General features: G+C 34.6%; 1 protein-coding gene across 1 annotated transcript; it reads right to left on the bottom strand.

The window, feature by feature from the left end:
- Positions 1-12628: 12628 nt before the first annotated feature.
- On the bottom strand, positions 12629-13574 carry LOC142618944 (uncharacterized). The gene has a single exon (XM_075792005.1). It carries the CDS (start codon positions 13333-13335, stop codon positions 12811-12813), a length of 525 nt encoding a protein of 174 aa, XP_075648120.1. The 5' UTR covers positions 13336-13574; the 3' UTR covers positions 12629-12810.
- Between the last annotated feature and the right edge of the window lie 2064 nt (positions 13575-15638).

Raw genomic sequence — 15638 nt, 5'->3', positions numbered from 1 at the left:
CTTAAAATGCGTGACAACCACTTGATTCTCGCATATATATCTCACTCCGGTTTAATTGTTTGGATTGAACCTAGGGGAAGAATTATCTGCAAAATTTGCTCCCTGGATCTTGTAAAATTGTTAATACTATTAAATCCCTGTTTACATTGATTGCATCAAAAGTCTTGAAACCCATTTTGTTTTGAGTGAATCATCTTTTAGTGAGTTTCCTCGTATGTTTCCACTCCTACTCTCGATCTCAACATATGCGTTGTGTTACATCTAATTATTAAAGGATTGCTTGTGTCAGGAATTCAGGATGAGTTTATTTAACCATTGTTTTAGGATTAGGTAAATGAATTGATAATGTGGCATAAGTTTGGTAATTTATTATAAAGAAAGGTAAAATTTTAAAGAACTCCATTTGATAGAATCTGAAAAACTCTAAGAGAATTTTGATCCAAATTTGCAAGCCTCAAAGTACGTGGTTTACGGTTCCCCAACACTTTTTTTAAGTCATTTATTCGTGTGTTGACCAAATAAAACTATAGAAAGATCAAACTATTCAAGGGAATTAGGCTAGTTACGTGGTAGAATAATGATTAAATTGACGAGATTGATAAAAACATTGTTGGCATCTCTCCTTATGTTTATCGTGAGTGAAGGAAAGATATTTCACATTAGATTAAGGCCTAGGTTTGCCACAATTTAAAGTGATAATTTTCAAACAAATACCAAGCTAGAATGTGGCAAAGAAATGCTAAGGTCATAAGAGTATGAAATGAGAACTTACGCGGTTTGGCATTGGGGTAGGAACTTTAATTAGCATTAGAGCTTTGCTGATATTAGAGTTTTAATTGAGAAGTTCTTATGTGTTTTAAATATTTAACAGATTACAATAAATAGTGCCACGTTGAATAGGGAGAGGGTAAATGGGTAATTTTCCTTCAAACCCACTCTCCAATTTGAGAAGAAAACCATTTTACCCCAAATAATGGGTTCTGGAGAAAACTCTTGAATCCCACTATTTTCATTCATTCTCTCCTCTCCAACCGAACACCATTTTCTCCCCTTCCCTTCTCCTCTTTCCACTTTTCTCCCAACCAAACATCACTTAAAATACTTTAAACAGAGTAATGCATGAACATGAGATGACGTTGGTGGCAAATATAAGCTAATATCCTCATGAGTAAAGCAGATAGCTTCAAACTTCAAAGAGTGATGCAGGGAGCAGAACCAAAATATTTCATAATTTTTTATTTTAGGGTTTTCTTTCTTATCTAAATTCTTAAATTTCATAATTGAATTTTAAAATTTGAATTTCAAATCTTTCTAGATTTTAATTTTATAAATAACGTAGTTGAGGATTTTATGGAATGTAATTATGGAATGATCTACTCCTTAAAGCTTATTATAAATGAGAAATGCTATACTCACAATATTTTCACAATACTTTTACAACAAGCATAAGTGGCAGGTTGTTACATGTTGTTATTGGTGGACAAAAAAGTAAATTTAATAATAAGTTTAAATTAGAATTAATAACAATTTAACTCTTAGGGCCTGTTTGGTAAGAGATTTTGAATAACGTTGTTTAAGTGTTATGGAAATACGTGTGAATGAAAAAGTATAGTGAAAAAATACGTGTTATGGTGTTTAAACAACGAAAACTGTTGTTTAAACAACAATATCAAATAGATCTTTATAATTTATTGTGAAAGTATTATGAAAATGGATTTAGCTTAAGTCTAGTGCATCCAGTGCACTAAACCCAATCAAATAGCGACACATGTCCAAAAATAAACACATATCATTATTACAATAAGTCCAATATTACTGAACATTGGACCTAAGCGTGACCCTATAAAACGTAATATTTCTTATAAAAAAAAATGTTGACATTAATTTTAGGCAGTACAATTTGAATAAAAAATTGATTTATTGGAAACTTGTTCCGTTCTTTTCTTTTCCCTTGTTGTTTCCCCCACCAACCTGTCCCGCATGAGAGAGAGAGAGAGAGATTTGAAACATTTGGATCATTGGATTTTGGTAACACGTTTTGGGGTGAAAGTAGCTAAAAATGTGAGATGTCAAACCGATGTGTACGTTGTTAGTTTTAGACAAGACAGCTCAGCTAGGCAACTCCATTTCAATCAAATCCATCTATTGTCGGCTTTGTCTTGGATGGCTTCATCGAGAATCCATATAAGAAAATCTTCATGGGAGAATGAAGAACAGAGAAAATAGCTTAGCTGGCTAGTTTGTAATCCAAGGATAATAAAGCTTCAATCTCATGTATAAGTACAAGAGATTAATAGTAAAGTATCTATGTCTGAGTTTGTGGTATTCCCTAGTACTTCTTTAGCATATATATAACCCTATAAACTATCCAAAATTTACATGCAAACAAACATCTGAAATTGAAAATTTATTTTCCAGAAAATGTTTTATCTCAAAAATCACATTTTGGGGCATTTGTTTCTATAGATTCTCCTCAAAATGTGATTAAAAGCTCTGAAAAATAAAAGTATCAAACAAAAAGGGGAATATGTTCATACTGAAGCAATTGGGGTATCTTGATTCAAGACTATGGTTCCAAACCAAGTTAGGTCAAGGCTTGAAAGTTTGGTGACAATGTGGTGGTCTTCTTTTTTTTTTTTTTTTTTTTTTTGGTAAACAGAGGAGTATATTAAAAGAACTAAACAGCCAGAATAGGCTCAATACAAGATCTATTTAAGTACAAGCCATCAGAATCAGCTTTCAGCAGCTCTCTAATGTCCACAGGCGGACTACTAAAGATAGAAAAATCCTCTAAATGATTGGAGCCCAATCTTGCTAAGACATCAGCACATCGATTCGCTTCACGGAAGCAATGTTTAATTCGAGTCTGAGGGAGTTGAGTGAGAAGGTACCTGCAATCATCCACCAGTGCCGAAATAACATTTTTTGCATTCTTAGAGTTATTCAGCAGATCAACTATAGCTTTGGCGTCAATCTCAATCTCAACGGAGGTAGATGAAGACTAACACACCGCATTAAGCCATCTCTCGAGCCCCCATAGTTCTCGCAAAGCTCGTTGTGACTCCAATCTTCCTAGCATACCCACAGTACCCAATCTCCATCTTCATTTCGATGAGGCCGCCACTACCACCGGGCCTGGATTACCCGTTGAGGACCCATCTGAATTGAGTTTGAACCACCCCGCCTCTGGTTTCTCCCACCTGATTCTCTTCACCACTTGCCTAGTAGTTGCTCTAGGAGTCCTTGCACAGTGCTCATACTCCATGGCTTCCCTAAATATTTCATGACCCAGGTGATGTTGTATGGGCTTGTTGTGAAAAACAACTTGGTTCCTATGCTTCCATATGCGCCATAAAGCAAAAAGGAAAGACGTTCTCCATGGAGGGTGGTCTTTATGTTTCTTCCAATCAGCCCTTCCATTAGTAGTGACCCAATGTTGCAAATTCCCACTAAAAAGGAGGTGTTGACGGCCTCCTTCCAGTTGAGCCCAACTTTTTAACTATTCTACACTCCCTTAGTGCATGGATTATGGACTCAGATTGGGAAAGGCATAGAGGGCAAGTTGACTCCACCTGGACTCCCCTCCTTATGAGGCATTCTTTTACACCAATACTATTGTGCAAACACATCCACACAAAGGTTTGAATACGGGGAGGATATTTGTTTTCCAAACCCATTGGCCAATAAAGGAAGACTCCCCTTCCCCTCCTCCAATGGCAAGCTTATAGGCACTTTTAAGCTCAAATCCTCCATGCATGGACATACCCCAAGTTAATCTGTCCCGACCTCGGGCTGCAAGGGAAATTGGGGTAGCTTTTAGCTTAGTGTTGATATTATCTGGTATAGGAAAGGAAACTTTAGACCAATCCCATCCATTTACCGTGACCACCTCCTTCACTTTAAGCTTCCCCTCTTCTAGAGACAAAGGTCCTTGTACCAAACTTCTAAGAGGCCCATCACTACACCAATTATCAAACCAAAAGCTCAACTCACTATTCCCGCCCACAACCCATCTTGTCCCTTTCCGAAAGATATCCTCACCTTTTTTCATTGCCGACCATACTCCGGAGCAAGGCAGCCTCACAGGATTCTTGGCATTCGGTCTTTGCCTATTACAATATTTGCTTCTTAAGACCTTACTCCATAACGAATCTTTCTCGGCATGAAAACGCCAATTGAGCTTAGCAAGCGAGAGAAAGGTTTCTACCCTTTGCAGTGTGAAGACCGAGCCCACCTTCACTCTTCGGCCGTGTGACCTTTTGCCAACCCACCCAATGCATCTTTTTCACCGACTCAGAGGAGCCCCACAAAAAGTTCCTATTTACTCTATCAATGTTATCAAGAAGATTACTCGGGAGAGCATTGCATTGCATAATATATGCTGGAATGGTCGAAGAAGATGCCTGTACAAGGACGGTTCTGCCAGCAAGTGATAGAAGATTGGCCTTCCAACCTGCTAGTTTTTGCTTGACTCTTTCAAGAACAAAATTGAAGTCTTGGCTGTTGGATCCTTGATGCCTAATGGGAAATCCTAGATATTTCCCCAGGTTAGGAGTTGAAGAAAACCCCAATATGTCAGAAAGGGCTTCCCGAGTGTCTCTGTCCACATTAGGAGAGAAAAAAACTCTAGATTTGGCTTCGCTAATTGATTGGCCCGACCTGATACAGAACTCATCCAAAGCCTCCCTAACAGCTAAACAGTTGCTGCCATCTGCCCTTGCGAATAATACCAGGTCATCCGCAAAAAATAAGTGAGAAAAAGCTATTCCGCTTCTAGAGGCTTTAACAGGATTCCATTTCTTATCTCTACACTTCTCCTCTATTAAATGGCCCAAGACTTCTATACACAGAATAAAGAGGTAGGGAGACAATGGGTCCCCTTGCCGAATACCTCGAGATGGCCAGAATGGGTCAAGGTTACCCCCATTAAATAACACAGAAGTGGCGGTGGAAGACACACAGTTCATAATGAGGTCAACCATATCTTTATGGAGGTTTGCTTTCAATAGGGTTTCTCTGATAAAACTCCATTCAAGTTTATCATAGGCTTTTTCGAGATCCACTTTAATTGCCATGTAGCCCACTCTTCCTTTCTTTTTGCTGATAGTATGGATGATCTCTTGCACTATGATTGCATTATCGATCCCTTTTCTTCCAGGCACAAAAGCTGACTGAATAGGAGAAACGAGCTTGTCTAACACAGGTCTAAGTCTGGCCACTATAATCTTTGTGATCATTTTATACACTGTATTACAGAGACTGATAGGGCGATAATTTCCAATGGTTTCAGGGCTATGAATTTTTGGGATAAGAGCCACATTAGTTTTGTTAAGGAACTCAGGAATTTTTTTTGTCTCAAAACATTTCTTTATTTCTTCCACAACAGAGCCTCCAACTATCATCCAAAAGCGCTGAAAAAATCCAGCATGGAGACCATCCGGTCCCGGGGCCTTAAAAGCCTTAATAGACCAGAGAGCTGATTTGATTTCTTCCACAGTTACTGGCTCATACAAACTGTCTCTCTCCATATCAGAAAGTGTCGCTTGCCAAGGAGAATTGGGACCCAGATGCAGTTTTGCTTCAAGGTGGCTAGTGGTGTACAACTTGGCGAACCCCTCTCGAATGAAACTCATTATCTGGGCCTCCTCATGAATCCATTCCCCAACACTGTTCTTTAAACAAGAGATCCGGTTCCTCCTTCTTCTCACAATGGTGGACACATGAAAGAACGACGTGTTTCTATCACCAAGAATCATCCAATTCACTCTAGATTTCAGTGGGTAGGCGTAGGCGGAAAAGATCTGTGGGTCATGGCGAGAGAAAACGCTCTCTCCCTTTCTAGTGAGGAAAAAAATGAACTCATCCGTAGTAACAAGAAAGTTAAAGATAAACATTACGATACAACTGAGCAGGCCTCCGTTGAGCCACTGGCTGCTTCTGACGCTATCCACCCACGTTTGTCCTTTAAGGATAAACTTATAGGCGAGATACCAGGAGCTTTTGCACAAGCTTTCGATCTGAGGGATAGAGAGGAGACCGAAATGACACCAAGTTCCAATGAAACGGACATGGAAAGCGATGCGATAAGGGAACTGAGGGAAGGTCTTGTTACTGCAAAAATTTCCCAGACCTTAAAACAACGCATCCGAGCACCGTGGTCCAAGGCTCTGATTGTTAAGGTGTATGGGAGAACAGTGGGCTATAACTTTCTCCATGCCAAAATCCTTGCTTTATGGAAGCCGGTAGGAAGAATAGATTGCATTGATCTTGGCAAGGACTTCTTTCTCATCCGCTTCTTAGTTAAGGAAGACCATGATGTTGTATTGAAGAATGGGCCGTGGTTCATAGGAGATAACTTCCTGTCCATAAGACCTTGGGTGCCAAATTTTAAACCAGCTACGGCGGTGGTGTCTTCAGTAGCCGTTTGGGTCCGCCTTAATGAACTTCCAATCGAATATTACGACACGGAAGCCCTTCTTATCATCGGCCAAGCCATTGGGAATGTTCTTAGAATAGACACTCACACAGCAACTGAGACAAGGGGTAGATATGCAAGATTATGCATTCAGGTGGACATTGAGAAACCGCTTGCGAATGCGGTGTTGGTCGATAATTTTGAACAACCAGTAACTTATGAAGGTCTCAACAGGTTTTGCTTCTCTTGTGGTCGCATCGGTCACCGGAGGGAGGAGTGTTTCTACACGGTTAAGAAGCCAACGCCGGAAAATCCATCCACACCGGAAGATCGAGATAGTCCAAACAGGGAAGACAGCTATGCTAAGGAACCCAGGCCATGCGTTACGCATGATGTGGACCCAAAGGACGACACGTATGGTCCTTGGATGGTGGTGAGTCGCAAAAAAACCAGTAGTAGAAAGGACAAACAGTACAGTCCCACTCCCACTAATTCCATGCATGCTATATGGCATGAAGGCACTGAGAAGCGTACTACCACGGAAGGAGCGGCCAAGCTGACACCTGGCTCGGGTAGTCAAAAAATTACTGAAGGGAAAAGGAAAGCTCATGATGGGCTGGTGTATGTTGGAGAATCATCCAAAGAATGCTCGGGCCTTAGAGGAGAAAGGGGAAGTGTTGAGAGCCCAAACAAATTGGGCCTATTTCAGGAAGGAACAAATAAAAGTAATGAAGGCCCATTATCCATCAGGGGTAAAAAAGTCTTGGCAAGACTTAGGGCAGCCCCAGCAAACTCTAGAATGTGGTGGTCTTCAAAATCAGCTAACGACTTCATACATAGAAAATTCGATTCTGGTGGCTTTAATATGCCTATTTTTTTCTAGGCTAAAAATTTGCATATATTGCATGCAAATCACATGTCAAAATATTATGAATAAATGCTCAGCAGAGCTACTTCCTAGTGCCTATTCATTGGGACCAATTGGATTTGGATATGGTGCAATGCCTAGATTATTGCACTGGGTGCAATACCACTAATTCATTTCACATTAATTTTTATCATTTTATTTTTTTAACTCTTTAACAGTTTTTTTTTTTTAACTTTTTTTAATTTAATGGTTGAGATTGAAAATTCAACTTTCAATCTCAGCTATCCAATACTATTGCACTAAGTGCAATATCCTAAGTATTGCACCTGATCTCAATTTCAAAAAATTTTGCTGCTGATTGTCTTTTTTCTGTTGCTTTATTTTGTAAAGCCCAACCTTTTTTTATTTTTTTTATTTTTTGAGAATGTTGTAAAGCCCAACCTATAAAGGGCATTAAAAAAAATATGAGCTAAGAATTATAGGGTTAAAGGAAGATCTCAATAAAGATTGAAATACTATATTGCTATTATATAAATAAATAAATAAAAAGTAAATATCTTATTCTTTACCCGCCCTTCTTCTTTATGGGGTTTGGTGTCCAACTATATGCAAATTGTTGAACCATGCAAGTTTAGTTGCTCTCAAAGAAAATAAATAAAAAAATTCTTGCCCCCAACAAGGTTCTTTTTCCAGCTTCAGGCAACCAAAATTTTCGGTAACAACTACTAATTATTAGTTGAATCATTTTATGACTTTTTTTCTTTATACCATCTTTCCTTTTATTAGTTGAATCAGTTTATGACTTTTTTCTTTATACTATCTTTCCTTTTAATCTTTTCGCTGAAATGGCACATATATGAAATTAATATGTTCAATTGAACGACTTGATTTACTTTAATATGCCCACTTAATGCTCTTATCATTAGGCTGATATTAATTAATTTTTGATGTAGGGAAGATTTGAATCTCAAAACTTTTATTCGACTACAAAACACTTTATCAATCTCAAAATTTGTGAGACAATCGATTTTAGGTAGGATTTTGATGATTTTAATTTAAAAAAATTATGTAAACAAATGTAACAAGTATTGTCAATGAAGTTCCATAAGCAACACATGTATTTAATATGGATATTTAAGTGTGTGTGTATATATATATATATATATATCTTTCTAAACATAATTAAGAATTGTTATATTAGATGTTTATCGTGATTTAACATCATTATAATTACTTTCAGTGTTATCTTTTCGTCATAATATTTTACTATCTTCTAACTCTTTTTGAAATATTTTTATTTAAATTTTATGTGAGACTCTTTTTATATTAATAGTGAAAATTTTATCAAGAAATCTTATTTGATCTCTCTCTCTCTCTCTCTCTCTCTAAAGTTTTTGATATCCATATTAATATTTATACTACACATTTATAATAAAAACAATATTAGAAAAACTCTATATATATCAACAATGAAAATTATATCATAACAAGAATAAATAAATTTTAAAGTGTAAAATAATAGAATTAATTTCTCAAAGAACTTTTGAAACGTCACTTAATATTAAAATTACCTAATAGCCTCAATCTATCAAGCAAAGACAAATTCAACACATAATTTTGTTTTGTTTTTTTTATATATAAGTAGATTCAACACATAACTCAATGAATTAATACTAATCAAATTGAAATTAAATTTGTATAGAGAATCAAATATTATGGTCTAAGCATAAAATTTAACAAATAGAGATGAAAATCCTTTTTTCTTTTTTAACTTCTAATTTACCTTTGGAAAGGTGACGCGCAGTGCAAAAAGCTGAAATCTCTTGCAATCATGTGGGAGAGACTAACTTAGGAAAATTGAAGCCTCAAACTGCTAAAAATTAAGTCAATGATTATTCAACACTCTCATAGTTTTGTGTGTGTGTGTGTGTGTGTGTGATAAAACCTAGGATTTTAAGTTTTAACCGATTCACAATATTTGGTACCCTCTAGAGGAATGGGGGAAGAGTGTAACGTACAAACTTAACTATAGGTTGAATTATTAAAGTTGAAAAAGAAATCAAGAAAATTATTCAATTTCTGAAAGAAATATGGGGGCAAATGTAGTATTAGATAGCAGTAAGGGGCCAATTCATGGACAATATTAAACTTCAAACACATAGCTAAGGACCAAAATCATAGTGTCTTTTACTTTTTACAATATGCACCTCGCAATATATTTGGGTATCTCATAATTTTTTTGTAACTTATTTGCATAGTGTGTAAATATAGTTTTCGGTAGTTTTTATGCTAAATATGTGACCAAAAGCTAAAAAAAATAGCTTATTTTGAACCCAAAAAAAAAGTTTTGTTATAAATATATATATATATAATAAAAAATAAAACAAAAACAAAAAGCAAAGAGCTTAAAGCTCAAAGCTTTTAGCCAAACATACTCAGAAATATAAGAAAAAAAATGCCCTTCTTACCATAATTTTTTTTAATTGATCCTAATTGTACTCATTTGAATATATCTCTATCACTAATACATAAGTCTTTACCTAACCTAACTTTGGTTTATCCTTTAAAGGGTGATAGGCAAAACCATAGATCTAGTTTATTTCTCATTTAAAATAATGAACGGGTTTTATTTTATATTTAATTTGTCTTGATGCAAGCTAGAAAAATTATATCAGTATACAATTTCATATCTAATTTTAAATTAGAAAGTGCCAAATTTAAAACTATTAATTTACCAAACTAATAAAAAATCGATTATATTATTCACAATTGGTCTAATTTTATAAAATGTCAAACATGCAAAAGCATCCTTTTTGTCATAAATTACACCCTTTTTGTGAGCTTGTCGATTCAGTCAGGTTACATATAAACTCATCATTTGAATATAACAAATCAAATGAAGGATGATAATACATACCAACCAGTGAGGCCACTGAATGAAAATAAACACAAAGATACGAATGGATTTAAAAAACAAATCGAGAACATTTTGTGATAATTCATTGATTTTCATATAGTTGTAGACAGTGAGAGACGTTAGTGAGAAAGGATAAGGGTGATGAAAATATGGCGAGGCTATTATGAGAGAGAGAAAGGGTGGACTAAAGAAGAATTCAAAGTGATAAAAGGGAAGATGCAAGTTTGCAAAAGAGAGAGAGAGAGGTGCTCATAGGGCACCATTTTTAGCTGAGGCGAGGCACATTCTCACAGGTAGTTAACTATTCAGCTTATGTAAACTAAGCTAATTTTATTTTGCAGATTGCTATTGGTACGATGCTGTATGGTGTGGACGAGGCATATCAAACGCAAAGCTAATTTTTGTGTTGATCAACTAGAAAAGCGAGAAGCCACACACCTGGAGAGAGAGAGAGAGAGAGATCTTTTATGACACATGCCTCATGTTCCTTTTGTAGTGCCTCATTTTGGGACACTATGGGCTTCCCTATAGCTTGTTTTTATGCTTTGCCATGATCTTAGTGACTTTAGTTTATCTAGTTGTTTGTGTGTATTGTCTCAAAGTTTTGTCTTTTATGGTATGTGTCCTAACGTTGTGTAATCTTTCTTACAAATAAGGTTAAAGGTTGGTCAAATTGGATTCCTCCATGTTAAATTCTTGAAATATCCAAACCAAGATAGCAATATTTTGGTGATCAATAAGTTTAGGGACATACCGAATTTTATTCCCAACTAATGTGCCAAATTGTGATTGGTATATAATAAGTTGAGTGTCACAAGTAGCCCTATATGAAAGTGACGTTGCTCTCACAAAAATTAACAACTCACTAGAATATGAATAGGGTGCATCTGTAGTATTGTTGTTTAATAAAATAAAGAAATAAATAAAGAGTTCACATTTTGGGTACATTTAAGGTCAGCAAGCAAAATAGAATGCCAATGGAGAGTAATGGTAGTTTATTCACGTTTACTCCAAAAAAAAAAAAAAATGTCTCAAAAGTATTAAAAAAAAAAAAAAATCCTTGTTTAGTTACATATTAAAAAAAAAAAAAAAATCCACAACAATAACTATAATCTAGTAATGATATATATTTTTTAATAATTTGGTCATCTAGTAACAATTTTTGTGTATTGAATACTGAAGAGTGAAGATAATATAGTCTCATCAAAAATTTTCTTAAATAATCTGTATATTAAAATTCTAAAGAAAGAAAAATTTTGTTGTGCTCGGTTTGTTTCAATAATAATGCTTTTTAAAAAATGAATCATTTTTCAAAAAGTTTTTTTTTAATAAAAATATTTTATTTTTCTATATTTGGTAGCAATATTAAATGAGTTGGAAAACGATCTCCTGACTTCCCTTATTTAGCTTACTATAAAGTAGAAATGTTTTCCAAAAAAAAAAATTAATGAAAAACAATTTTTAAAAAATAATTCATATTGACCAAAGATAATTTTTCTTTGACTGATATTTTTTTTTAGACTACCATATAGAAAAAGTAAAAAACTATCTTTACACAAAATTATTAAAAAAAAAAAAAAAAGAGCAAAATCATCCTTTGACCAAAGTTTAAGTATGCAACAGTATAATTGCACAAACTTATTAGGTAACATTGTTATTAATCCCTACAAATTCTCATCCACATCTAAAAATAAGAAAATCCCCCCCCCCCCCCCTCCAAAAAAAAAAAATAACTGATTAGGTTCCAGATTATTCTTCTTATAGGTAACAACTACATTTAAGAACACTCGAATCCGTCCAATACACAAAATAATAATAAAAAGACATATGTAAATGACGTGTATGTAGGCAAGCACAACAATTTTCATGCACAATAAAAGAGTAATTCTTGTACCACATCAAAATACACAACTTTAACCACAACTTGTCTGTGTGGCAAGTTGTGGTTGGTGAAAGGGTGTCACCACATGGTCACTTTACGCCAACTACAACTTGCCACATGAACAAGTTGTGGCTAAAGTTGTACATTTTATTGACCAGAATTTTTCATAATAGAATGGGCACAATGAATTGTTCCTAGAATCCATCCATTTCCTTTCACGCCCGAAAATCTCTCATATTCAAATTCACAAACTTATTACTGGGTTCAGATGCACATAAATACACGCGTCCCCATCTCACAATAAATCCTGGTCCCAAAATCTTTTCTAAAAATCCCCAAACAGATTAGACGTGTTAGTTAGACTCAGCCACATAAATGCAAGCGTGCCTATGACAATAATAAAGTCTTAATCCCAAAATTTTTCATATTTTTCATAGGTCGACTATAGATCCCATAATAATAATTAAGTTCGGCACATGAATGAATGCATAAAAAGACATCAAACTATCATATTTTTTGGATTTAAGAGAGATAGAGTGAGACCCATTTGAGAAAAAGGGGCACAATTTTAATTAAAAGTTAGGAGAGGGGGGGGGGGGGGGTTGCCTTTGAGTTTGAAATGGGTAGGCAAGTTCAATGATTTCAATTTGCCTACCACGCATTACAAAATTTACAAATTACAACAAGGTTTTTGAAATTTTTTTATAAATTATAGACCAATAGGGAAATCACATCTTCTTGTGTAAGAAGTGGGTGAGCTGGGTGGGGTTTACGATGCCAGGCAAGTGGGCCCCACCAGTTTTGAGCAAATTTGCTAATTCCACGTACCTTTCTTTTTCGTGTTGTAGTTGTTGATGATCATCACCTTCTTTTTCTTCCACCTGTCCTTCAGCTTCACCACTTGGCTTCTCATCCTCACCTTTCTTTGAAACGGCCTCGTTTTGGTTGGCTGTAGTTGGATCCCACTGTTGACCAAAGAGGGTGCCTCTAGTGAGAAACTCGTGGGCTAAGTAACCCGCTAATATTTGATTGGACGAAAATACCAGCTCGGCTAAGCCTATCCCACCAGCTCGAGCTGTAGCTGTCTTGGGTAATTTGGTAATTGTGGTAGCATTGAAACCCTCTTTTTCTTTTTCTCTCTCTTTGCGCTTGTTGTTGTTGTTGTTGTTTGTTGTGGCTGAGGATGTGGTTGTAGTCGTAGCATTGGGCGTCAATACTCGCCGAGGTGGAAGGCGCATCGTTTTGGTATTCATATCTCTGTTTTGGGTGCATGCCACGTCAGCCACACACCACCCCACTCCCACAAAAAAAAAAAAAGAGGAAATGGTAATTTCACTTTATTGGGTAAAATAAAATTACCCAATTGGTTTTTTTTTACCCAAAAAAAAAGTAAAAAAAGTTGGTAACAAATGAATTTCTGGCCGGAAACTGGCTTTTTTAGAGAGAGAAAGGGGGAGAGAGAGAGAGAGATTTGACGAAAGAAAATGAAGAATTGAAGTAGGAGACTCGGGAGAGGAAGGGCGTGTTTATATTTATAGTAGTAGAGTTAAATGCTTAACCCCAGAATGTGTTCATTATTACAGGAATACCAAGGAGGGAAATGAAATGACAAAATTACCCTTACTGAACCACTTCCGTTACACGGTTCAAAATTCAAATACCGGTTCATACCGGAGGAAATATCGTTTTTCGGCCGAAAAACTCATACCGGTCCGGAACATAAAAATCACGTGTTAATCCCGCTTCGCCGACTTGTTCTTCTTCTTTTTCTTCATTCAAGATTCGGCCGATATAAAATATGAAACCCAGTCAGAGCAGTCACCAACTTCATGGAATCTCCACCGTGCGGAGACCTCAAATGACTCAGATATGGTTTTTTCCTTCTATTTGGAGAGATATGGACCTTCATTACTTTCAAACTTAGGTGGGTTTTTTTTTTTATTAAAAATTAAAAAATAGAAACGTTACTTAAATAATATTTTTTTTCAATAAATTTTAAGTGACAAGTTTTCAGCAAGAAACTAATTTCAATAGTACGTTCAAATCTATAATAGGTGAAAACGAGAGATATTTAAATTAAAATTCTAAATTAGAGTTTCGATTTTGCGTCATGTATCCTAAATTATTTATTCTTAAAGAGTTTTATGTCTTAAATTTATAATGAGTTATTAAGTACAAAAATCAAAGAGTCTAGAATAAATGAATCGTAAAAAAAAAGTGTTTCACAATAATTAAAAAAATGGATAATTTACATTTTTCCTTCGTCCCACTTTGTTTGTCCTGTTTGAAAAGTCAAACTTTTTAAGGGAATATCATTTATTATCTTGTTTGTCTTTATAAAACTACCTTTAAATAAATTTATCAATTTTTTTTAAAAAAAAGAGTTATTCTTAATGATGCAACTAAAAAGGTGCCCCAATTAAATTGATTTTTTTAAATATTAGTTAGTTTCTTTTAAAAAAATAGTTTTGAAAATAAATTAGGGGTATGATAGGAACATTAGTAAACTAATAACTTTTATTTTTAGAAACAGGACAATATTTTGGGATATCTCAAAATGGAATAGAAGACAAACAAAGTGGGACGGAGGGAGTAATATCTTTACAAATTTTTTTAAAGATTTAACAAAATATAAAAATGACTATCAATAGTATTTAAATTTTATATATATAAGAATAATATTATTCATCTTATTGTATATATCTTCAAGTGTATCCATGTATATGCATGGGGTTACAAGCTAGTTAAAAATAATAACAACTTACTGTCTAAGATTTGTTATAAAAATGTTGTAAAAATAATGCGAATTTTGATATGAGAAATACTAGAATCGTAAAAAAGTTCATAAATTTTTGTCATAAATGATCACAGGATGAGTAATGAGTAGTGGATAAAAAGTTGTAAATTCATGCGGGTCCACACTTTAAATATTCACGAGTTATTATGATAAAAATTGTGTAAATAGTTGTGGCCTTAGCATATATATATATATATATATATATATATATATAAGGGGATTTTGTTTAATTTTTAGTTATTTTATTACGTGGATGGTGGGGGTACTTGTGATTTTTTGTTTTTGAGAAAAAGTCACAATTAACTGGGATTTTTGTATCACCAGATTTTATGTACACCGGTATGTATTGGTAACAAAATACTCCGTTATAATGAACAAACTCCGTTAGAACTTTGCCCAGACCAAATGCCTCTTTCTTCTGTTTCTATTTTGTTTGCCTTTTCAGTTTCTTTTTATTTTATTTTATGTGCTAACCCATCTTTAATAAAACGATTTTTTTTTTATTTTTTTTATTTACTTTTATTGTTTTGTGTGTCTGACCCACGTGAACATTGATTCAAACTTAATAATAACTCTCTTTCTTTCTCTTTCTCTTTCTTCCTTTTTTTTTTTTTTTTCCTAATTCCAACAATTAATTAATGAACTTTTCCTCAAAAAAAAAAAACTATTAATGAACTGTACACACCTGCTACTATTGTGAAATCTTGAAAATGAAAAAAAAAAAAAAAAGTATATAATTATCTTCAAATTATGGACCCG

The sequence above is a fragment of the Castanea sativa genome, chromosome 12 (genome assembly GCF_040712315.1).
Source record: "Castanea sativa cultivar Marrone di Chiusa Pesio chromosome 12, ASM4071231v1".
Taxonomy (NCBI): domain Eukaryota; kingdom Viridiplantae; phylum Streptophyta; class Magnoliopsida; order Fagales; family Fagaceae; genus Castanea; species Castanea sativa.
Note: the sequence above shows the minus strand (reverse complement) of the source record. Positions and strands in the feature narration are given on the sequence as shown.